The sequence below is a fragment of the Pipistrellus kuhlii genome, unplaced genomic scaffold (assembly GCF_014108245.1).
Source record: "Pipistrellus kuhlii isolate mPipKuh1 unplaced genomic scaffold, mPipKuh1.p scaffold_m20_p_7, whole genome shotgun sequence".
In the NCBI taxonomy this organism is placed as follows: domain Eukaryota; kingdom Metazoa; phylum Chordata; class Mammalia; order Chiroptera; family Vespertilionidae; genus Pipistrellus; species Pipistrellus kuhlii.
In genome coordinates this window covers 75,841,501-75,865,226 of record NW_023425573.1, presented here as the reverse complement: position 1 = coordinate 75,865,226, position 23,726 = coordinate 75,841,501, and the positions used below count along the sequence as shown (strand labels likewise).

The following is a 23,726-nucleotide window of genomic DNA, read 5'->3' as shown; positions in this document are numbered from 1 at the left end:
GGGCTCAGTGCCGCCATCAGCGCCACCTCCCCTTCAAGAGGGACTGGTCTCTGAGTGTGGAAAAGGCCTTCCCGGTGACCATCCCGGACCCTTCCCTCCCCAAGGGGGCTATCTGAAAGGTCTGCTCTCTGTGCTCACTTAACACCCAGAGACTTTACCCCCTCACGGCTCAAGCTGACCCCGCTGAAGCTTCTCTCTGCAGGGCACCCTGCAGGTGCTCCCGGCCAGCGCCTGTGTGGGTCCCGCAGACACGAGAAGTGGGGTACAGCTGTGCTGGGAGGTCTGAGGTGACACGGACATAGCCACAGAGACGCTGGCACGCTGCTGCCTACTGCAGCTCACGCCTGAGCGAGCGCCAGAGTTCTGGACGACGGGAGGCGGAGCCTGAGGACTCAGCGGGCAGAGGACTCAGGGCCGGAGCAGACTGCACACCGCAGGGGCTCAGCCTGGCCTGGGGCGCGGGGCCGCCTGGGCGGCGGCGGCCGGCCGGAGGGCACTCACCGTGCACTTGTGCGGCTTCTCGCCCGTGTGCCGGCGCATGTGCACCACCAGCATGTACTGCGCCTTGAAGGGCTTCTGCTCCCGCGTGCAGGCCTGCCAGCGGCACACGAACTCCTTCTTCTCCCCGTGGATGTGCTCGTTGTTGATGTGCTGCCGGAACAAGCCCTCAGGGTGAGCCCGGCCAGCGCCTCAGGCCCCTCGTGAGCGCGGGCCACCCCACAGACCCCCCTCATTCTGTTGGGTCACCCTCCGGCCGCGCCATTAAGTGAAGACATACTGTGTGCTAATGTCTCGGCTGCATTTCCCAATTAGTCATCAAAGCAACCATCCTAGATCACATGTGTCAAACACAAGGCCCGCGGGCCAAATCCGTCCCACCAGGCCTTGCAATGTGGCCCGCACCGCGCTGTCATCACTGCACTCCGCTGCGTTTCCATCACAATGACAGTTTATGACTGTTCAGTAAACCATTCGGCCCGCGATTTAGGCTGGATTTTAGAATTTGGCCCCTTCTCTGATTGAGTTCGACACCCCTATCCTAGATGGTCAAAGGTGTCCCGCTCACCCCAGACAGGGCTCCGGACTCCAGTCCGTGAGGACGGGGCCATGACGATGCTCCCGGCTGTGCTGCACACAGTAGGCACTAACTGAGTGCAGCGAGGCAGACAGGGTGCCTGAGAAGCCTCTCCCGCGCTTGCCCTCTGTCCCAGGTTTTCATGTGAAGTTTTAGTTATAGTGGAAACACCAATGGGTCCTGGTCTCCACATGTGATAGCCCGTCAGATGGCGGCTCTGGCCCTTTGCACCAAGGCCCAGCTCATTGGTGGCTGCAGGGACTGACCCCCTGGGAGGACCCTGGGACCGTGTGACACTGCCCCTGGCACAGCACAGCCCGGGAGGGAGCAGAGCCGCCAGCGACCCGGCGACTGGTGGGCAGCACGGCACTGGGACCCTACTGTCAGCTCGAGGCCCACTGGGCGATGGGGCAGAGCGAGGCAAGCAGCTGCCCAGGCGGTGCTCCTCAGACGGTCCTGGCCAGCACTGGCCTGGCAGGAACAGGAATATTTCTGCCCCTGGCCCTGCGCCCACACCGGTCCTTGGCCCTGGCCTCCCCATCTGTGTGGCCCCCAGAATGGTTTCTCCTGTACGAGAATCACAGGCCCGGAGGCTTTCTGTTTCAGCAACAGCACGTGGGCCTGGGCAGACCCTGGGGTGTTGGTCACTTGCTTTGATTTTTAGCCGTGGGCTGCCATCCGCCTGAGGCAGGCGCATCACCCACTGCCGGGCCTCTGCCAGGCCCAGACGCCGCCCTCCTTCCTCTGGTCCAATCTGATCTGCCCCATAACTCAGCTCCCAGGTCCCTTCTTCGTCCCGGACTTCTGACTCAGAGTAAAGACGGACCCTGCCTCACAGGTTCTCCACCAGCTGCAGTGACAGTCTGCTAGGAAACTGGCCTCCTGGGTGAGAAAGCGGGAAGAAAATCCCAGCACATGAGAACCTACAGCTCCCCCGGGTGCGAGCCGCGTGAGCACGGGTGCATGTGCGTGTGCAGCCCCCACTGTGCGTGTGCAGCCAGCACGGGTGCATGTGCGTGTGCAGCCCTCACTGTGCGTGTGCAGCCAGCACCGGTGCATGTGCGTGTGCAGCCCTCACTGCCGCGCTGTTTAGTGTGGGGCTCGTCTTTACAGACGCCCGTCCACAGGGAGGTGTGCTGGGACCGGTGTGGGGCTGTTCTTGAAGTTACGTTCTCTTCTGGACAGAGAGGAGAGGCCTCAGACTGGCATGAGGACCGGGAGCCGGAGGCAGAGGGGCCACCAGGCGTGGCTGCGCTCTCTGCTATGATATGTGGTGACACTGGGCTCCTATTCAGTCTCCACACCCTGTGGAGTGGGATTCACCCCCACACAGGAGGAACCCTGCAGCTTACGGAGGCCGGGTCGCCTGTTCTCACCTGCTTAGACTCCCTGGCTGTGGTCTGAAGCCTGTGCCTCCACGCTGAGCCCCACGCCCGCCCCTCCCACGGCACACACTGCTTGCGGCCACCACAGCAGGGGCCGCTGTGGAAAAGTTTGGGTGGGGACCGAGGCGAGGACCCATCCTGTCGATGCACCCGCTGCCGGGTCTCCTGGGGCTCCTGACCGGCCAGGACCAGGCACGGGCACGCCGGGAACAGCCACCGGCACCGGTGCGGCCGCTGTGCACCGCCTCCTCCTCCTCAGGAGAAACTTCCTTCGGTTCAGGCCAGGTTTGCTTACTCTGGGCAGGATGTGGTTCAGCTACCCTATTTCCCGCTGTGCACTGGCTGCTAGGAACCTCAGGGAGAGGGTTGACGTGTGAACTACAGCGCGGAGGACTTGGCTTTGCACACTAACTGGACTCCTGACTTCCTTGTATTGCTCATTTCCCCTTAGCTGTCCCCTGGCGTGTTTTTCTTCTAACCTCTTGTACTGCATACGTATCTGTAAGCCCCTTTCGGGCCCAGGGCCCGGGTGAATAACCACGCTGCCCACTCGCAGGGGACACGCACCCCTGGGAGCCTCCTCCAGCCCCTTCTCTGTCCGGGGCCCGGGAGGCTGCAGGCTCCCGGGCCTGCCCCTGCCCTGTGGGGCGGCTATGGGGCCGGGAGGCTTACATGCACCAGCTGCTCCTGCGTGTCGTACTCCTTGGTGCAGTCCTCCCAGTGGCAGTTGGTCTCGTAGATGACCACCTCCGCCTCCTGCTTGCAGTCGTCTCTGTCCAGGTCTTCCTTGAGGTCGGCCAGCTGCTCCTGGAGGAGCAGAGCACACCGCTGAGCCACGTCCGGCACCCCGCCCGCCCCGAGGCTGCCGTGAGCTCTGCACAGTGTGCCAAGGCCCCGGGCTGTGCAGGTACACACACAGGCACGCACATCCATCGGCTTCCCCAGCCCTCCTCAGCTGGCCCCTGCCACCCCTCTCCCATCACACAGCTGTCCTGGATCTCCGCCCCCCCCCCCCCCCAGCCCCCCGAAGCTAACTTGTCATCACTAAGGCGTCTCGCTGACATGGCGGGAGAGCAGCAGCGAGCAGGTGGTGGCTTTGCTGTTTGGCGTGGTTTCCCCTGCGAGGACCCACAGGCTGTGGGGTGGGGCATTTTAGTCCAAGAGTTTGTCCTCCATGGAGGCAAGAGAACCCCAACAGGCACTTGGCCTGGCCCTCCAGACCTCTCACTTTTGTACTGTCCTCTCCTCCCAGGCACTCAGCACAACTGGATTCGCACCCAGGACAGCGCAGCTGGGTGAACATGCTCAGCACGCCCCCCCCCCCCCCGGCCCCCTGGGGGGCAGCAGGCTCCGTGGACAGCCTGCCGTGGGGCTTTCCTCCTGCCTGCAGCCAGAGAGGGGGCTGGGAAGGCTCCTCCCCTCCCGGACACACACACACACACACACACACACACACACACACACGGCGAGTGTGGAGCCCCGGGCTTGGCCTCCAGCCCCCCAGCACAGAGCCCACACGTGCCCATTTCAAGGCGGCAAAGGAAAGGCCCCGAGACAGACTCCGCCCAGTCACAGGTGCTTAAGTTCAATGAGGACACATTTTACTCCAAAACCAGCAACAGACTGAGTGTAAATCAGTGGCACCGCCTCAGCTAATGCGACACACTGGCCGGGCAGCCTCCCAGCAGGCCCGGGACAGGCTGGGCAGGAGCAGGAGCCGGTGGAGGAAGGCACCAGGGCCCCCGGCCGGAGGAGGCCCCACGAGGACATAAGGGCTTCCCTGCTCCACTGACCGCCGATGCCCCACTGGCCCCCAGGCAGGCTCGAGCAACGCCAGGCAACAGCCGACGGGAGGATGACCTGCCTCCATGCAGACTACCTGCCACTGGCACAGGTGGCCTGTCGTTCCCAGCAGCCTCTGGGGCAGACAGTTATAGCTCAGGCTGAGGGGGGCCCTCTCCAGTCAGAGCCCCCTCAGACACTCAGCCTCACTCCTCAGGCGGCTCTGTGGCTGGGGTGACACCAGCACCACGGCCCCTGCGGCAGGGTCCCGCCCTCCTGTGGAGCTGGAGGGCTCCTGCAGGAGGGGCCTCGGGTTTGTGAACGCACGCGCTCAGTGCAGCTGTGAACGGGAAGCGAGGCGCAGTGCAGGAAGTCCCCGGCGGCTCCGGGTCACGTCACAGAGGCCCAGACCGCCCTGCCCGACTCCTTAGGAGGGGCCGCGGGGCCTCCTGTGCCCGCTCTGCCCTCTGCTGATTCAAACAGGAGGCTGCCGGCGGACAGGTGTGTGGGGACGGGGTCGGCGGGACGGCGTGCCCCGGGCCCCAGGGCGCGCTGGGCTCCTTCCTCGCCCCCACGTCTGAGGCAGGCAGGGCGGGGGGCTGGGCTGTGTTTGTGCCCGGGGAGAGCATGCCCACCCACCTTGCAGGAGCCCGGTCACGGAATCAGACAGAGTGACACGGTGACAACCCCTCATGATGGATGGCTCTCTCTCTCCTGACACAAACGAGGAGCCCAGCTTGTGGGCCCGGGGCGGGCAGGGGTGGGGGTGGCTCCCTGTGCTCAGTGTGGCCTCCACCCGTCCTCGCCACTCCCGCTGCTGCTCTCCCAGGACACACGCCACCCTCACCCGTTCCCGCCACCGAGGAGGGCCCCCTGGAAGCCACACATCACACCAAGAGGCGCTGGCGTCAGCGAGGGGAGAGGAATTTGTCACCGGCCCCTCTGCCTGCCTGACAATAACAGAACCCAATATTTCATAAAAATTAAGTGCCCAGAGCATGGCCGAGGCGGCAGCCTGAAGAAGGATGGTGTGATAGGGGCAGGGGGACAGGGACAGGGGGCCTGAGCATTGCCGGTGTCAGAGCCGTGACAGGGCGGTAACGGATGGAGGCTGGCCACCGTGAGAGACAGCGGGAGGCTCCTCTGTGCGGCGAGCACTCACCGAGCCCTTCCCCCGCAGCCTCTGCTGCCAGAGCGGGCCGGCTGGCCGTCCTCTCGGATGCTGACTAGGAGGCAGGGTCTCAGCCCGCACAGGGCCACCCGGCTGTGGGTCGCTCGGTCCCTCACCTTCCCGTTCCTTCCCCTCACCACACACTCAAGCCCTCAAATGTGCATGGAGTGCTTGGTGACTGAGACCAATCACTGTGCGCCAGGCCAGTGTACACCCCGATGGCCTGGAACCAACCAGACCTTCCCTGAGAGGGCCGCCTCCCCACAGCTCCCGGGCAGTGCAGGAGCAGCAGAGTGGCCCGAGGCTAGACTGGGCATCTGGCAGCTGCAGCCTAGTCTGCAGGAGGGCCAGGAATGGCTGAAGAGCCAGCGAAGGGGCAGGGCTCCAGGGAGAGGGAGCCGCTGGGCAGGAGCCTGAGCCATCAGGGGACGTGAGCACCTCGGCTTGTGCTGCATGAGGGTGAGGGGTGTGGTGGGAGGGGAGACCGTCTGCTGCAGCCCCAGATCATTCATTCACTCATTCTGAGGTCCTCCCCTGCAGCCCCAGATCATTCATTCACTCATTCTGAGGTCAAGTTGGAGAAAGGAAGGTAGAGAGAAAAAGAGAGAGAAACACTGGTTGTCTCCGTACTGGTCCCAACCAGGGATTGAACCTGAAACCCAGGTATGTGCCCTGACGGGGAATCGAATCGGCAACCTTTTGGTGCATGCGATGATGCTCCACCAACCGAGCCACTCCCGCCGGGTAATTCAGCGTGTGTCTGAGGAGCATGTAAGGTGCAGGGTGCTGGGGACACCGCTCTGGTCCTCCCCGAGCTCAGGAACGCCCACCCAGCCCCCCCTGGCTCAGTCACTAGTTCATGCAGGCAGCCACCTGCTCATCCTTCACCAGCAGGGGCTCAGTCCCCAGGCTGCTGGCCCCGCGGACCGGGCCTGGCCCAGCTGGAGGCGTGAGGGTGGCGGGCAGGTTACCTGCGTCAGGGTCACCGGGGAGGCTGGCCCCAGGCCCTCAGCTTCCGTCTTGACCTTGCTGCGCTTATGAATGATGATGGGGTTGACGGTGCTGCTCACAGCCGACTCGCTGGTCTGCTTGCTCTGAGGAGGTGCAGGGGAGAGCCTGTCACTGAAGGCAGTGGGACACCCACACCTCTGGACCCTCTCCACACAGCCTATATGGGCCAACCCTTGTGTTTGGAGTGGGAGAAACTGAGTCCTTCCAGCTTATTCCCCAGCAAGAAGCATAGCTAGGAGAGAGCCCAGACGGCCGGCCAGAAGCTGGGATGTAACAGAGGCCTCTCTCAGGAAGGGGGCTCGGAGGACTGGGTGAAAAGCAGAAACTCCTGGGGATGTACTGTACAGCATAGGGAATACAGCCAGTAACGTTGTAATAACTCTGTATGGTGCCAGGTGGGTGCTGGAAATATCGGGGAACGCTGTATAAAGTATACTAGAGGCTCAGTGCACTAATGTGTGCACGGGTGGGGTCCCTCGGCCTGGTGGGCAATCGGGCTGATGGGGGCCATCTTGCGCAGTAGCTATTGGGGCAGCCAGCCACAGGGAGGGATGGGGGAGGTTGGCATGTTACAGGTGGTTGGCTGTGGGAGCTCACTGACTGCCAGGAGGCAGTTCCTGCATTGAGCATCTGCCCCCTGGTGGTCAGTACACATCATAGTGACCAGTTGACCGGTAGTTTGGTCATTTGGTCCTTAGGCTTTGATATGTATAGATGATTACCTAACCGCTATGCTGTACACCTGAAATTAATACAAAATAACACTGAATGTAAACTGTAATTAAAAGTTTTTAAAAGATGGTCTCTGATACATCCATGCTCTACAACTAAACTGCACGATATTAATTATTATTCACTAATCCATTTCATATTCTGGGTGGGGAGCACCTACATGTGCCGACTGTGATTTCTAGGTTCCTCCATCTACTCACCTGTTTACTGCACAGGCGACATCAGACCTGAGGCTGGGGCTGCCCACAGGAGTGGGAGCGGTGTCAGGACCCGCCAGGCCTCCCACCCAGCCTCATCCAGCCAAGGCCTTTCAATCACGTGGCCTCTTCACAGAAGGCACCCCTAGCCAGACCTGCACCCTGAGTCCTCCCGCACGTGGTCAGGGTGAGGTGGGGACCACCAGCCCTCGTGGAGTCAGAGCACCGTGGGCCCGCCCCGCACCCCGCACCCCGCGCCCCGCGCCCGCCTACCTGGCTGGCGTTGCTCAGACAGTTGCTGCTGCTGCTGAGCTGAGTGGGTGTGGTGGTGATGGCGGTGAGGGCCATGGGCTGCTGGGCCAGGAAGGTGGGGGAGGGCTGGAGCAGGGGTGGCGTGTGTCCGAAGGCCGAGCCCAGGCCCCTCTGCTGGCTCAGGATCTGCTGGTAGGCCACGGGGTTGATGGGGTGGGGGAAGGTGAAGGCTGGGCTGCAGAGAAGAGCAGACAAGGCGGTGAGAGAAGGAGAGGGAGGGGGGACCAGGGCTCTGCGAGGCCGACACTTCCCGGGCAGAGAAGGGCTGGATGGGCACGTGCTAACCTCGCCATCGCCACGGCTCTGCTCACTTAAGAACCGGCAGTGGCTCTCCATGGCGGTCATCACAGGCCTCGCCTGTCACGCCTAGCCTCCAGACCCTGCCCGGTGCAGCCTTCACCCTGGCAGGCTGGCCCCAGACTCCGTCCCAGCCCACCCTGGCGTGCAAAGCGCCCCCCCTGCTCCCTACGAGCCCCACTGGGCCTCCGAAGCCCGTTCGAATGCCCTCCGGGCACATCCCCCTCTCCTTCCCCTCCCACTGCACTCGGGTCTGCACTGCCAGCGCACCAGCCTTTCCAGAAGAGCTCACTGAAGGAAGATGGCCGAGGCTGAGCGTGAAGGACGCTGTGGCTCCCCCACCTTCCGACGGAGGGCGGGGATCGGCGGCCGTGTCCTGAGACTCTGCGGACAGCTATGTGAGGGCCTCCTGGAAGCGGAGCCCGGGCCCGTCGCCCTCAGGTGACTGCAGCCTCGGCTGGCAGCTTCCGGGACCGGCTAAGCCCGCCTCACACCCTGACTCAGAGGCGGTAATCCTGCTGTTTTAAACCGCCACATGCAGAAGTCCTTTACTATGCAGTGAAAGGTGACGGACACGTCCGTTACCACTTCCATTTCTGGGTCCATGGCCGAGCTCTCCCGGCGTTCCTAATATCTCGGCCTCTCTCGAGATGCTCAAGGGAAGCCCGCGGTGTCAGCCCAGTGGGCGGCTCTGAGGCCTCAAATGGGCTGGGCTAGTGGTGTGGACGAGGTTGGGGTGTGGCCACCTGGGAGCCTGCTGCCAGCCAGAGACTCGCATGGCCCAGGTCAGTGTCCCTCGCCCTTCTGTGCCTCCAAGCGGGTCAGGGACCTGGCTGCTCCACGCACTCCCTTCCGTACTAGGAAAGCCACCTTTGACTTGAGGACCGAATCTTTCGTGACAGGCCCCCCAGAAGTTGTGTTTGGGGCTTGAAGTCCTGTCTTTCTTCTCAGGTGACAGCGCTGTCCCTCCCCACTTGGTCCCCAGTCCGGCTCCCTACTCCCAGCCTCTGCTGGCAGGCGGGGCTCACCTGAGGGTGCCCGCTGACAGGTGCCCGTAGGAGCCGCTGGCGGCCGAGCTGCTGCGGGAGTTGTTGATGTAGGCCACCAGCGAGTTGGGGGAGGTGCGGATCATCCGCTGCAGGTCCAGGCTGGCGTCCGACAGCGGGGAGATGGACAGCGCCCGCTTGCGGCTCAGGCGGGGCGTCACCCGTGGGCTGGAGAAACGCGACACTGTGGGACAGCCAACCAGGCACATCAGCAACGCGGGCCGGGGGGTGAGGGGGCAGGTGGACTGCAGGTGAAGGACGGCTCTGCCGTTCTCGTTGTGGCCTCTTGGCCAGGGCTGTGGCCATTTTCAGCCTCAGTCGGCCCGTCTATAACGTGGACTGATCCACACGTGGTGTGGTGAGGACTTAAGCAGCACAGGTTAGAGGCTTGCATGAATCCGAGCGCCCTTCCTGTTCAGGATGCAGGGGCCAGCTGGACCCACCAGTGCCTGACGCAGGACAGCAAACGCACAGGGACGTGAGCCACCCGTGAGGCCAGCACCAAATGGTTGCCAGTTCGATTCTCAGTCAGGGCACATTACTGGGTTGCAGGTTCAATCCCCAGTTGGGGCATGTATGGAAGGCAACATATGGATGCTTCTCTTTCGCATCCATGTTTCTCTCTCTTAGCATGTCCTCTGGTGAGGTTTAAAAAACAAAACAAAACAGGGCCTGGTCAGTGCCTAGAAGCCCCTCTGTCTGTCCAGACCTGCCCCAAACTAGCCTGACCTCCAAAGGGCAGCTTAGTCTTCCTGTTTCTGAGTATTTGCCTATTAATGTAAATGAAGTTATAAATACTATTAGATCCAGCTCTTTCACCCAGCATCAGTTTGTGAGATTGCTCTGCACTGCACTATATGGCAATCACTGGCTTTTTCATTGTAGAAAGCTCCATTGGGGGACTCTGTGGCCAGGGTAGCCTGGTATGTCCTGAGGGAGAGGTCCTATGTGGTCTGAGCAGGCACCACTAACACAGGATGGGGGGGCCAGGCCAGGCCGTGGGGAGCACCGCATGGGGGTGGTGGTCAGGCTGTGTTCCCTGCAGCATGTGTTCACAGCATGAAAGCTCCCTGGCCAGGCCCCAGGGAGCACAGCACGGGGGCGGGGACAGGTTCAGGCCGTGGGGAGCACAGCACAGAGGGGCTAGGCAGGGAGCACAGCACAGAGGGGCCAGGCCAGGCCGTGGGGAGCACCGCATGGGGGTGGTGGTCAGGCTGTGTTCCCTGCGGCCTGGCACAGCATGAAAGCTCCCTGGCCAGGCCCCAGGGAGCACAGCACGGGAGCTGGGGACAGGTTCAGGCCGTGGGGAGCACAGCACAGAGGGGCTAGGCCAGGCTGTGGGGAGCACAGCACAGAGGGGCTGGGCCAGGCTGTGGGGAGCACAGAGAGTGTTCAAGTATCCACTGGGTTGCTTACAGGCCACCCCTCCAACCCGGGGCCACTGACGGGAGGACGGGTGGGCAGGGGCCAGCAGGGCACAGGGAGAGGCCGTCCCGCTCAGGTATCCAATCAGGGCACAGGGAGAGGCCGTCCCGCACAGGTATCCAATCAGGGCACAGGGAGAGGCCGTCCCGCACAGGTATCCAATCAGGGCACAGGGAGAGGCCGTCCCGCACAGGTATCCAATCAGGGCACAGGGAGAGGCCGTCCCGCACAGGTATCCAATCAGGGCACAGGGAGAGGCCATCCCGCACAGGTATCCAATCAGGGCACAGTGGCCAGAGGACTGACATGCGCCTGCTGAGTGCCGGGCACTTCTCTCACCTCCCTCATCCCCTCACCACAGCCCTGGACATCCGACTGGGGGCCCCTTCCCAAGGAGGACACCGGGCCCGGAGAGTCTGGACAGGGTGGGAGCCGCGGTGTGTGGAGCTGTGGTGTCCAGTGTTGTCAGACCATTTCTAGGCCGTGTGTTGTCCAGGGGAGACCCAGGGCCCCACTGTCTGGAGCCAGGGCGGGAGAGCTCAGGGCAGGGAGCCTGGGGCAGGGAGCCTGGGGGCAGGGAGCCTGGGGGCAGGGAGCCCCGTGGGCAGGGAGTCCTGGGCAGGGAGCCTGGGGCAGGGAGCCTGGGGCAGGTCCTCCTCCCTCCCTGCAGTTGTGCATGAACAGCAGACTCGCCTGACTCCCGGGAGAGACATTCCAGGACCCCAGGGATGCCTAAGCCAGGACAGGAGCACCCCTGCACACACTGTAAGTGTTAGGTGGTTTAATCTCCATCAGCACCTGTAAGGAAGGGGCTAGCAGCCTCATGTGCAAATGACTAGACATTTGTCCTGGAAGCCTTGGCAGATGGGAAGGCAGGTAGATGGCTAAACCGCCACCTCACAGCTTCTGCTTGGGTGGGAGGTGAGTATCATGGGAGGGTGCTCCTGGGGGTGGGTGGACACACACACCGGCCACACAAACCCGGTGCTTCGAGGCTGCCTCGACGCATGCTACTGAGCCGCCCGAGCCTCCCTGCCCGTCCGCACAGGGCGGTGTGCTTGGCTGGCGGGGAGCCGTGAGCCCGCATGGAGAGGAGGAGGGGCAGTGCCTAGAGCCCAGCAGCGCGCCCGCAGGGGACTGTGAGTCGATTCCCTCCTTCAGGGGCCAGCTAGGCCCCCCCCATTATTCACTGAGCCGCACCGCGCCAGCCGCACTTACAGGGAGCTCAGAGAGGGAACAAAAGCGTTAGGAGCTGGCCAACGGGAGATGCTGGTGGGAGACAGCACATCATGTAAAGCAGAAACGCATGCCTCTTGGTGATACAATTTTACAAAAAGGTTTTGCCAATATTTGGATTCCCACCCTCTCTTGCGCCCTTAACAAGAGGAAACAGGCCAAACCTGACAGTAATATTCATCTCCGTTCTCCCACCCCTCCAGGGAGACGTGTTTATTAACGCGCCTCTTCCCTTGACAAATTACTAAACAGGAAGGAAAGCCTGGCGCTCACTTCCCGGGCTTCTCCGTGATTTACGACCAGGATGGCGGAGCCGGCCCCCGCCCTGAGGGTGTGCCGTCCCGATGTCCGACGGCTTCCGGGCGGCCAGCCACAGCCGGCCCTCACCTAGGCAGCCCGCTGCCATCCATGCCTGCCGCCGCTCACGTCTAGCCCTGCCTCACCAGAGGTCTTCCTTCTGCGCATCCGCGTTTGTTCCGCCCCGCAGACCTGTGCGCAGTGTGGACAGTATGCCAGGCACTGCTGGAGGCCGTGGGGTCTGCAAGCAAGGAGGGCCCCCGGCCTTGCTCCTGGACTCACCTTCCAGGTGCGAGATGGGAATGGTGGCTCCCCGCAGGCACGATTCCTGAGGTGCCACTGTGTGTGTGTGTGTCTGTGTGTGTGTGTGTCTGTGTGTGTGTGTGTGTGTGTGTGTGTGTGGCTGCATTCCCCGGGGAGGCCAGAAAGGGCAGGAGATGTGGGAACAAGCACTGTACCCAGGCCAACCCAGGTTCCCATCTGGCTGGTAGCTCTGAGCTGGGTGGCTCTGGGTGAGTCACTGAAACTGTAAGACAGGCCAAAAAGCGCCTCCCTCCGGTGGCTGTGGGCTGCTGGCCAGCATATCCATAGCTCTGGGTGGACTGCCTCTGGACCCAGGAACCTGGGCTGAGGGCAGCCAGAGGGATGTAGGGAACCAGGCTCTGAAGGACCCTGGAGCCATTTTTGCTCCAGATGCTACTGTCGTCAGCTCCGGGCTGGGACACACCCTCCCTGGGGGCAGCGGGACGCACCCCTGTGGCAGGTCCTGGGCCCCGAGTCCTCGGTGTGGGGGAGGCCTCCTGCCCGGCCCACTCTCACCCAGACCTTTTCTGGACTCGCTGAGGAGAGGCTCTAAGGACATCCAGCCGAGGACCTGGCCTGCCCACTGAGCTGCCCGCAGCCCCTCCCTGCCCTGATGGGGTGAGGAGGGAGCCTGGGCTTCGGAGCCCTGGGCGGGGGTGAACCTGACCAGCCATGTCCTGCTTCTGCGATGCAGGGCTCCAGCTGGGCTCCTCACTGTGAGTGACTGCCTGGGGCTTGTCTCTCAGGCTGTGGGCAGGCTGAGCGGCGGCCCGCCTGCCGCACTAGCGGTGCCTGAGCAGCAGCTGTCCAGGACCCCGGCCAGGCCTCTCCGCCGGCAGCTGGCCAGAGCTGCCTGCCTCGGGCCGCGGCTGCCCTCCTCCCGCCTCTCTGTGGTGTGATCAATGTAATTGGTTTCTGAAAACCCCCCTGGACCCACAAGCAGCATAAAGAACGGGCGTCAGAAGGGAGGTGACATCCGAGTCAAATTAGTGTCAATATGACAATAAAATATACAGCCCGGCGGAAATATGGGCTGTAAACAGACAGCATTTCAATCGGAAACATCTCCATCTTCCCAATGTGGTGGGAGGGCAGGGAGCGGCGGTGGCGGCTGAGCTGCTGGTAAATCACCGATCTCCGACAGACAGCACGAGGAAATCCCACTTCCGGCGCTGGTGACAGCCAGAGTCCCGCGCTCAGAGAACCCGAGGCAGAGCGGAACCGAGGCCCTGACTGGTTATCCACTGCCTTCCAACGCCCCGCCCGCTCCGTGCTCTCCAGGCTGCAAGTCAGATCCTTTAAGAACCAGAGGCAGCGAGCCTTCGTCCACACCAGGAGGCCGGAGCTCCCAGCGAGGGGCAGGGCTGGCAGGGAGGTGCCCTTTCCTGCCCAAGCCTGGCCTCCCTGGGAGGGGCGTCCACCTCCCTCCTCCCCTCCACACCACCATGCGTTCCCCTATGGAGGCTGTATGCTGGATAAATGAGATTATTTTAGGCTCAGTGGAGACAGATACAGGGACATCCTCCGCAAATATTACCAGGTTTCCCATTTAAAAAAAAAAATGCAAAGTTCCATTTTACAATAGTATCCACTTATTTAACCCCCAAAGGTGAGCCTATTAAAAGTATAATCTATGCTAATTAAAGGTAATATATTCATTAGACCTGGAGAACTTCCAGGAGACCTTCCAGACATCCTTCCGGACAAAGCCTTGGTAGTGGGGCTGAGGCAGAGGCGGTTAGGAGCGATAGGGTGGCAGTTGAGGGAGATCAGGCTGGTAGGGGGAGAGGTCGGTGGGGGGGCATGTGGGCAGGGGGTGCAGGTGGATAGGGGGGGCAGGTGAGGGTGAACTGGCTGGTGGGAGATGGCAGTTGGAGTTGATCAGGCTGACAGGCAGAGTGGTTAGGGGCGATCAGGCAAGCAGGCAGGTGAGTGGTTAGGAGCCTGTGGTCCCGGATTGGGAGAGGATGTCCCAGATTGCAGAAGGTGCAGGCAGGGCTGAGGGGACCCTTCTCCCTCCTCCCGCATGAATTTTGTGCACTGGGCCACTAGTATTACATAAGAATCGTGCAGATGACACTTGTCTGAGGTGAAATTGTGCTCTTGGTTTGCCAATGAGTGGACGGGGACTGCTCTGCTGGATGCAGACCCCCGAGGCCATCCCATACCCACTCTCCCAGGCAGCCTCAGCCTGCAGACCCCAGCCCCACACCCTGGTCTGACAGTCAAAGCCCCAGAAGGTTCTCTCTACCCCACTGCTCTGCCTCCTCTTGGACTGTGAAGGCAGGTGCTGAGAGAGGAGGCTGGGGGCGGGGTGGCCTCAGGGCCGTGTCCTTTGTCCTGCCAGGAGCTTACCGGGAGCAGTGCCACGAGGGCGGACGTGTGGCAGGGCCTCGCTGTGTCCCTCCCACGTAGAATGGCGCCTCACTCCGCCTGAGAAGCTGATATGCTTCCCAGGCCAGAGCTGGAGGCGATGCCCACTCTGCACCCTAAGCCGGGGTGCTGGAAGGACGGATGGCAGTAGTGTGACGACTCAGTCAGTGGCAGCTGACCCGAGCTGGGTGTTCCTGTGCCCATTGGTGAACCTGCCTCCTCACTCCCTGCCCTCCAGTTCTGGGGCACAGCCCCTGTGTGTGACCCAAGGCTGAGGGCCCAGAACACAGCTGCCCTGCCCCAGCCCCGTCCCGGCGCCCTGCACGCTGACAGCTGCTGGCCCAGCTGTTTCTTCCCGAATGAGTTTGCACCTTCCTATCCCAGATGCCTTGTGACTGCCATTCACGTGCGTGCTCACCCACAGACACATAGGCCTGCTCCCTGGCAGCCATGCTCAGACCCAGAGTGTAGACATGGAAGTGCCAGCCAGTGCAGCCTGAGTGCCTCAGGCCCTGAGCGGGCATGGAAGGAGGGGCAGCTGGGCTGGGATAAGACTGGGGAAGTCTCGGGAGATGTGCCGACTGGCCTGGGTGCTAGCATAGTGTAGGACTGAACCGGGCCGGCCTGCAGGAGGGCCCTGCAGGCAGGAGTGAGGCGGTGTCCGGGGGAGTCTAGATGCAGTGAGTGGCAGGAGGGCGTGTGCCCTCCTTCCCAGACTGCCTCTCGGCTCCGGCTCATGCCTGCCTCTCGTTGCTCACTTATCCCCGTGGTCATTCGGCAATCACCCCTGGGGCTCCTCACTGCCCTCGGGGTGCACTTCAAACTGTGACGTGGCTCCAGTGGCCTTCCCATGCCTCATCCTTCCCCGTGTGAAAGAGGGAAGAACATACTGGTGGAAGACACTGACACTAGCATTGGTGCGTGTGGCCCAAACTCGGTCCCTGTGGACACAGTCCTGGCCAGGGTTGGGTATATCCAGACCCGTCCTTAGGGCTCCTTACCCCCAAAGGAGCAGCAAGCACCCGCCTCAGCCCCCGGGAGCACCGTCAGCCCAGCCCACCCCGCTCCCTGCCCCCAGCCGGCCCAGCACTCACCGTCCACTGGATTGAGGTAGTCGTGGAGATGGGGGGTGCCAGCGGAGCCCCCCGTCTGCAGGAGCAGGTCCCCGTAGGACGCGGGGTGGCCCGCCATGAGCGCCACCTGGTGGTAATAGTCTGAGGGGTTGGCACCTGTGGCGGGGAGGCCAAACAGCCCCCTCTCCTTAAGGTGCTCATGGACCACTGTGGGCAGAGGGGAGGGAGAAAGAAAGAAGCCGTCAGAATCTGGCAAAAGAGGAAGCAGGAGAACTACCTCCTGGCCTGAGGAGTTGCCCCGTGTCCTGCGGTCCAGCCCTTGTGCTCTGAGCACCTGTGTGCCCTCCCCTGGCCCCTGTCCGCACGGAGCAGGCCCAGTGGGTGGCATGTTCCTGCAGATGGGAAGGAGGCCAGCACCGCCTCAGCTCTGCATTTCTCCACTTCACCACAGCCACACCCCACCCCTCCTCCGAGCCCCGCAGAAGCCATGGGCCCAGGCTGCAGCGAGGCTTCCGAGGAAAGATACCGACAAAGGTGCCAGGACAGCAGGCTGCCTGGCAGAGCCCCGCGCATTCCAGGTGAAAGCGCAGCCGAGAGCTGGTCGGACCTGGCTAGACGGAGCCCCTCGCCTGCCGCCGGCCACCAGCTCCCTGTCCAGCGGCTGCAGAGCGGCTGTCTGCCTCCGCCCTCACTCAGCCTGCCCAGGCCTTCACAGTCAGGGCAGGCACATGTCAGTTCTCGAGGCCGGAGGGTGGGTGGGATGGCGAGGACCGGCCCTCGGGGCTGTGGCGCCAGGGAAAGGAGGGGGGCTTGGAAATCACACCTCGACAGGGCGAATCCTGGCTGCACCAGGTCTGCAGAGCTGGGCTGTAATGCCGCCCCTCCGGGTCTTACTGATGACAGCAGCACAGGCTGTGCGAGCGCTAGGGGCTGTGCAGGCGCTGCGAGAGGCGGTCACTCTGGTTTCGCTGTCACCACACTGCAGGCAGTTGCCTTCACCTCCCTTAGCACTGAGAGGGCCAGGGGTCCTGCCCAAGGTCACACGGCAGGCGGCTGGGCCTAGAGCTCAAGTTCCCAACCACTGCGCCCACGCCCCGCCATCCGTCCTGCAAATACCACCGAGACCCCTGTGGCTGGAGAGGGAAGCCGGCAGCAGAAGAGGCTTCCTCCTCCCCCTGCATCCCATCCCTCCTTCCTCTTCCTTCCTTCTCCTCCTCCTCTCCCCCATCAACTCTCTCCTCCTCCTCCTCCTCCCACTTCTCCCTGCTCCATCATCTCTTCCTCCTCTCCTCCCCCCTCCCCCATCTCCTCCTCCTCCCCATCTCCTCTGCGTCCTCTAGAGAGAGCCTGGTCTCCAGCCCTGGCACTGTAAGGCCTCTGCCTGTCGTCTGTCCGTGAAGGAAACGCCCTCATCCCCCTCCTCGTCTGCCCCCTCCTCCCTGAAGTCTTCCCCAAGTGCCCATTCACCCTTGGGCACACGTGGTCTGGCAGATGCTGCCTCGTGCCCTCAGGTGCTAGGCTGATGCTGCCCGGGCAGCCTGACAGGCCCCTCAGCCTCCTGGGGGCGGGCCGGGCCAGGGCGGCCTCAGGGTGTCAAGTCCACCGGAGGGGCAGGGTCATGCAAAGCAGCCACAGCCTCTCTGCTGCCCATGGCTCTCGTGGGTGTGGGAGTGGGAGTGGGTAAGCAGGTGTGGTAGGAGCCGCCTCAAAGTTTACGTCAAAATCAGGCGTGAAGCCAGAGCTCAGTCAACTCATGCCTCCTTTGAGGGCAGCCTGTCCACCACGTGGCTCTTCATGGGCCACACACTGTCCCTGGCCCAGAGGTCTCCAGAGCAGGCTCGGCTCCAGGCCTCCTCCTGACACCCCACGCTCCCCCAGTCCCCTCCCCCCAGATGAGTGTGCCCTGGCTCCCAGGCTGTGACCAGTGAGCGCAGCTTGGTGTAACTGCCGCTAGACCGAGTTTCCTCCCTCCGGGCCCGGAGGCCGGAGCCCACACCGGGGGTGGCAGCACCAGCCCTGGAGGCTGCCCGGCAGAATCGCTCCTGCTGCTTCCGGCTGCTGGGGTGCTGGCTAACTTGGCTCCTGCAACGTCCTTGGATGTAAGGCCTGAGTGGACAGCCCGGATGATCTCATCTCAAAATTTCCACACCCACCGAGGCCCTTTCTTGAGCCCGGCTGTGCTCTCTGTTCAGGATGAGACCTGACCTCTCCCCTGGGGGCACCACGCAGCGACGACACCACATTTGAACTTCAGGGCCTGCACGCTGGTGCTCCAGCCGCTGGCACGGGCATCAGGAGGCGGGACGCCGCCCGCTGTCCTCGAGGGGAGGCGGACGCAGCACACACCCCTCACACACCTCAGCTCGGTCCGGGCCAGCCAGGACCACGCAGAGCGCAGGGCTGGGCTCTGACCCTGAGCGGCGGTGTTCAGGGCCCTTTGCCTGGTGCGGTTTCTCCTCAGTGAAGGGGGGAGCGGTGCCACAGGGCACCTCCTGGGCCCGTGAGGCTGCATTCTCACCAGGACACATGGGCCTGGGGCTCAGCTTCACTCTCGGCCGCACCCGGGAGCTGGGGGCGGTGCAGCGAGGACAAGGGACGGGTGGGCCGTGGCCCCGGCCTCTGCCCGCGGCTCACAGTGCCCGCAGCCATGGCCTGACTTCGGCCCAGGGGAAGGTTTCAGTGGCGGGTTTGAGAAGACTCACCTGGTTGCTTATTTTAAAAAATTTTTTTTCTTTTGTCAACTACAGGTGACATACAGCATATACTGGTCTCTGGTGCTCGAGGGATTAGGCATTTATAGATTTAGGAAGTGAGCCAATAAGCCCGGCCCACCCGGCACACAGGGCAGTACTCACCGTCGGCGGGGCTGAGGCCGCGGGCTGCAGAGATGGCGGGGAGCGTGGGGCTGCTGTGCACGGCGCGGAGGTAGTGCTCCATGTGGGGGCTCACGTACGGGTGGGGGGCGCTGAACGGGGACTCCCCGGGGCCGGCCGGGTGCGGGGAAAGCCGGATCAAAGAGATGTCAGAGATGACGGGGCTGCCACTCAGGGCAGGTGGCCTGCAGAGAGAGAGAGAGGGGGCGGGGGGTGCTTCCTGAGGAGGCGCGGCCTGCTGAGGAGGAGCCAGCACTGTCATTCGGTGTGCCAGATCGCTGTCACCCTTTAGGAGCCCGTGAGTGCAGGGGAGCGCCTGCGTGCGGGAGGCTGCCCCGCCCCGGGTGGGGTGGAATGCCCCGCACACAGGGCTGGGCGTGCTGGGCGTGCTGGCCACAGGCTCAGCGGTCGCACCCCTGGGCAAGGTGTCGCCATTGCTTCCCAGGGCGCTCCGGCTGCACACACAGCGGTAACAGGCCAATCTTCGTTGAAGGAATGAGTGTGTGCATTCTGCAAATGTGTGAAAAGCAGAACATGGAGATTCTAACGCTGGAGAAAGAGGCAGAGCGCTCATATCCCTAGCAGACGTGAGGAAAGAGGAGCAGTCTGGCCGCAGCGGGCAGTCCCTGTGTGCAGCGCTCGGCCGCGATCCGCTGCGAAGGAAAAGGTGGAGACCCAAGAGCGCTGGAAGGAGCTGTGAGTAAGTCTGGGATATCATCCCAGCCTCCCTCAGAGGAATTCCTTCCAATGCTACGAATCCTCCCTTCTCAGAGGTCCTGCCAACCGTGGCTGCCTTGGTCCCTCTGGTCCTGGCTGGCACCGCCACCGCCCATTTCTATGTCCCGAGGCCGGCCCTCGAGGAGGTGCCAGCTCTGCCCAACGTGGGACGGGACTTCACACAGGACCCGGGGCCCGTGGGCAGCTGTCGGCCTGTGAGCTGCAGGGATGTGGAGAGGTTACATTAAAGAAAACGCACCACCAAGTCACTTGGGAATGAAACTCACCTAAATTCAGTTTTCAAATGTTTTCAGACAATAGGGTCTCTCTATGACTTGGCAGAGCACAAAAAAAACACACGAATGTGTTAGGATCACACAAACCTGGGTTAGAATCTCAGCCTTTAACAGCTCAAACTGAGCAATTACTTTAACCTTCCCAAGCCTCAGTCTCCTCACCTGTAAAATGGGGATAAACAGTATCTATTTCATAGGATTGCAGGAGGATGAAAGTCCCCCAAAGGGTGACGCAGCTGCCAGCCTGCTGTTACAGCTTCGGCACCGCACTTCGAGGGAAAAGCCCGGAGGTGCCCAGGGGCCCGCAGCCTTCACATGGGGCTGGCGCTGGATGGAAAAGCTGGCACCGTCAGGACTGGTTATTTCAGGGAAGAAGGTCGGCTGGCCGGAGCAGAGCCGGTCACAGAGCCTGCTCAACAGTGCAGGCAACTGCGCTGACAGCACAATGCCAACCAGGAGCGAGCAGCTGACTGCAGACGGCTGAACAGCTGGGCTAACAAGCGACCCGGGGCTGCTCCCCGGCCTGGACGTAAGCATTCTGCAACCTTATTTCCTAGCTTTCGCGGATGCGACTGCAATGACGTGTGGATCCCAGGAACTCCCAGGCCAATCCCATGCTGCCGCACTGGCCTCAGATGCCTTCCTGCACCCTGTACCTCACTGGGCTAATTCTCTGTCCTCCCTGTAAGCCCAGGTCAGGGATCCCCCTCAGTGGGTCTGCCGTCCCCAAAACACCTTCCTGTGCACGGCTCTGCTACCTTCTCCCTCTGCCTCACCAGAGCTGGGCTCTAGCTGGGGGTTACAAGCATCGACTCCCTTCCCTCTAGGCCTCAAGTCAACTTGGGATGTGGCGCACCTGCTGCCCTGGCTGCTCAGTACCCAAGACCGCAGGCCCATCTGCCAGCTGACCATGGGTGCCCTCCAGACACCTAATCCAGGAGGCCCCCCAAGATGGCCCCCCAGCACAGCACCAGGTAGCTGTGCCCTGACCCGGAACCTCCCCCAGGGAGGCTGCCTGGCTGCCACCCCAAGTCATCTGGTCACACAGCCGGAAAGGCTGGGCCGTGGCCTCAGGCCACTTTAGGCCCACTAAAGCCAAAGGCCCCCATTTCCAAGGCAGAATTCCAGCATCACTAATGCATTTGGGAGCTCAGAAGGCCTTCCAGCAGCCCCGAAATCACCCCAAAACTGCCAGCCTACAAAGCAGGTCCTTCTCTTGGGCGCTTTTCTTGGGCGCTTGGTCCCATCCCGGCCTCACAGTCCCGGCAGGCTGAGCGAGGACCGAGCCGTGGGACCGCACCAGCACAGACACCCGCTGGGGAAACCGGAGCCACGGCGTGCGGTCACCCTCCCGCCCACGCCCCGTTTCTCCCTACTTCCAGCCCTGACTGCAGGCCGACCCTGCCCTCAGCTGCGGCCTGGCCAGGCCCTGAATTCTGCCAACTGAGTGGAGACTCAGGAAGTGGCCTGGGGGCTGGCGGAGGGGCTGGCGGTGGTGCTTGTGTTGAAAGGGTTGCAGTCTCTGTGTCGCAGGTGCGCAGGCACGCACACGCTCACGCAGGCCACAGCGCAGGACTGGCAGAGTCCGCCTTTTCACCCTGTGTGGCTTGAACAATACTCTCTGCACTGCCTTCTTCCCCCAGTCCAGCTCTGAGCTCATCAAGCCTGATCCTACCAGTTAGTTCTTCCTATACTTGTTCATATTCCCAACAAAACTGTCCCAAGCACTTGCTCTGTGCCCAGGGCACTACAGGAAGCTCAGAGCCACGTGGAAGAGGCAGCCCTGCACATCAAGCACAGTGAGAGGTTCGGTAAGGACTCCAGCGAGGGACAGACCCCTGAGTGTCTGTGAGTGTGAGGAAAGGTGGAACTCGGGCTGGGTTCTGAAGGATGAATAGGAGATTATGAGGAAGCAGCACGTGCAAGAAAAGGGTGGAATGTAAGGATGTGTGTGTGAAGGTTATGCCTGGGGGTGGAGCACAGCCCACAGGCGCTTTGGGCTGGATCTGTATTGGGCCCAGGTCCCCGCTTCTGCTGGGGGGCAGGAGGGCAGATGTGACTGAGACCATCCCTTGCCCCAGGCGCCTGGGACAGCAGCTGGGGCTGAGCCCTCTGAGAAGGCAGAGCTCTTGGCCACAGGGTTGTTAAGCGAGCAGATCGTTAGTGTGGAGCTGCTGGGGACTGTGAGGGGAGAGGCCAAGATGGAGGATGACACGGACCGTCAGTGTGGAGAGACACAGAACCAGTGTGGAACTGGATCCTGGGAATGGATCCAGCTTCACCAGAGGCTAGTACCTTGGCCTTTCAGTGTCTGAGCCAATACTCTTGCTTGTTTGTTTGTTTAAAGCAGTTTGAGCTGACGTTTTCTGTCGTAGGCAACCGCCAAGGCCTTTCAAGGCAACCTTGGCCAATACCCCCCCTCCCCAGAGCGATCCTAAGAGGCACAGCTCCTCGGCCTGTCCACTCTGCCACCTGCAGGACGTCCTGCCCACAGCTGCTGAGGGCACGACGCTGGCCTCCTGTGTGGCCATGAGACACAGCAGGGGGCCCTCGGTGAGGAAAAACAGTCAGCTACCTCCCGCCCCGTGTGCCGCGCTGGTGACGGCGGCAGCACTGCGCAGGGCCCGCCTCCCAGGCTGGCGTGCGCTTCCTCCGGGCCGGCTCCTCCACCCTAACAGGGCCTTTCCTCTCCCTCTTTCCCTGCCTCCCTGCTGGGAGGGGGTCTTGCAAAGCCCCTGGACTAGATTTGAGGGCCAGGCCCAAAGGCCGAGGCGCTGGCCAGGAGAAGAAAGAAGAAAAAGGAGGAGGGAGAATGGACAACGCAAGTGGAGACCTAGTGGGCCGGCGGCTGTTCTAGCCGAACCGGATGCTGCCCTGGGGAGGCGGACACGGGAGGTGGAGACGGGAAAGGGACACGGGAGGCGGACACAGAAGGCGGACACGGGAGGCGGACACGGGAGGCGGACACGGGAGGCGGACACGGGAGGCGGAGACGGGAGGCGGACACGGGAGGTGGAGACGGGAGGCGGACACGGGAGGCGGACACGGGAGGCGGACACGGGAGGCGGACACGGGAGGTGGAGACGGGAAAGGGACACGGGGAGGCGGACATGGGAGGCGGACACGGGAGGCGGACACGGGAGGCGGACATGGGAGGCGGACACGGAAGGCGGACACGGGAAAGGGACACTGGGAGGCGCTGGCTGAGGGGAGCCCCCACAGCCGTGGATAAAGCCTGGCCTTTCTGGAGTCTGCCCCTTGGCGTGGGCCTGGGTGGGGCCGGCTGCGAACCTGTGTCTGTGTCTGCAGGATGGGCAGGGGGCCACCGGAGGGTGGCAGTGAGAGGGGCTGAAGTCAGCGCGGGAGTGCAGAGTGGCCTGGGCACTGGGTGGCGGAAGGAGTGCAGTGTGGCCTGGGCACTGGGTGGCGGAAGGAGTGCAGTGTGGCCCGGGCACTGGGTAGCGGAAGGAGTGCAGTGTGGCCCGGGCACTGGGTAGCGGAAGGAGTGCAGTGTGGCCCGGGCACTGGGTAGTGGAAGGTGTGCAGTGTGGCCTGGGCACTGGGTAGCAGAAGGAGTGCAGTGTGGCCTGGGCACTGGGTAGCGGAAGGAGTGCAGTGTGGCCTGGGCACTGGGTAGTGGAAGGAGTGCAGTGTGGCCTGGGCACTGGGTAGCGGAAGGAGTGCAGTGTGGCCTGGGCACTGGGTAGCGGAAGGAGTGCAGTGTGGCCTGGGCACTGGGTAGCGGAAGGAGTGCAGTGTGGCCTGGGCACTGGGTAGCGGAAGGAGTGCAGTGTGGCCCGGGCGCTGGGTAGCGGAAGGAGTGCAGTGTGGCCTGGGCACTGGGTAGCGGAAGGAGTGCAGTGTGGCCTGGGCACTGGGTAGCGGAAGGAGTGCAGTGTGGCCCGGGCACTGGGTAGCGGAAGGAGTGCAGTGTGGCCCGGGCACTGGGTAGCAGAAGGTGTGCAGTGTGGCCTGGGCACTGGGTGGCGGAAGGAGTGCAGTGTGGCCTGGGCACTGGGTAGCGGAAGGAGTGCAGTGTGGCCTGGGCACTGGGTAGCGGAAGGAGTGCAGTGTGGCCTGGGCACTGGGTAGCGGAAGGAGTGCAGTGTGGCCCGGGCACTGGGT

At 62.7% G+C, this 23,726-nt stretch overlaps 1 protein-coding gene across 1 annotated transcript in view; it reads right to left on the bottom strand.

The window, feature by feature from the left end:
- The window catches only part of GLI2 (GLI family zinc finger 2), a 207,363-nt gene that overhangs the window by 12,042 nt on the left and 171,595 nt on the right, over positions 1-23,726 (bottom strand). The window contains exons 4-10 of the mRNA XM_045575414.1: positions 18,571-18,773; positions 15,737-15,922; positions 8,991-9,192; positions 7,627-7,840; positions 6,385-6,507; positions 3,133-3,267; positions 502-651 (exon numbers count right to left, since the gene is read on the bottom strand). Coding sequence (XP_045431370.1) covers positions 502-651; positions 3,133-3,267; positions 6,385-6,507; positions 7,627-7,840; positions 8,991-9,192; positions 15,737-15,922; positions 18,571-18,773 — 1,213 coding nt within the window. The remainder of the gene's footprint in view (positions 1-501; positions 652-3,132; positions 3,268-6,384; positions 6,508-7,626; positions 7,841-8,990; positions 9,193-15,736; positions 15,923-18,570; positions 18,774-23,726) is intronic.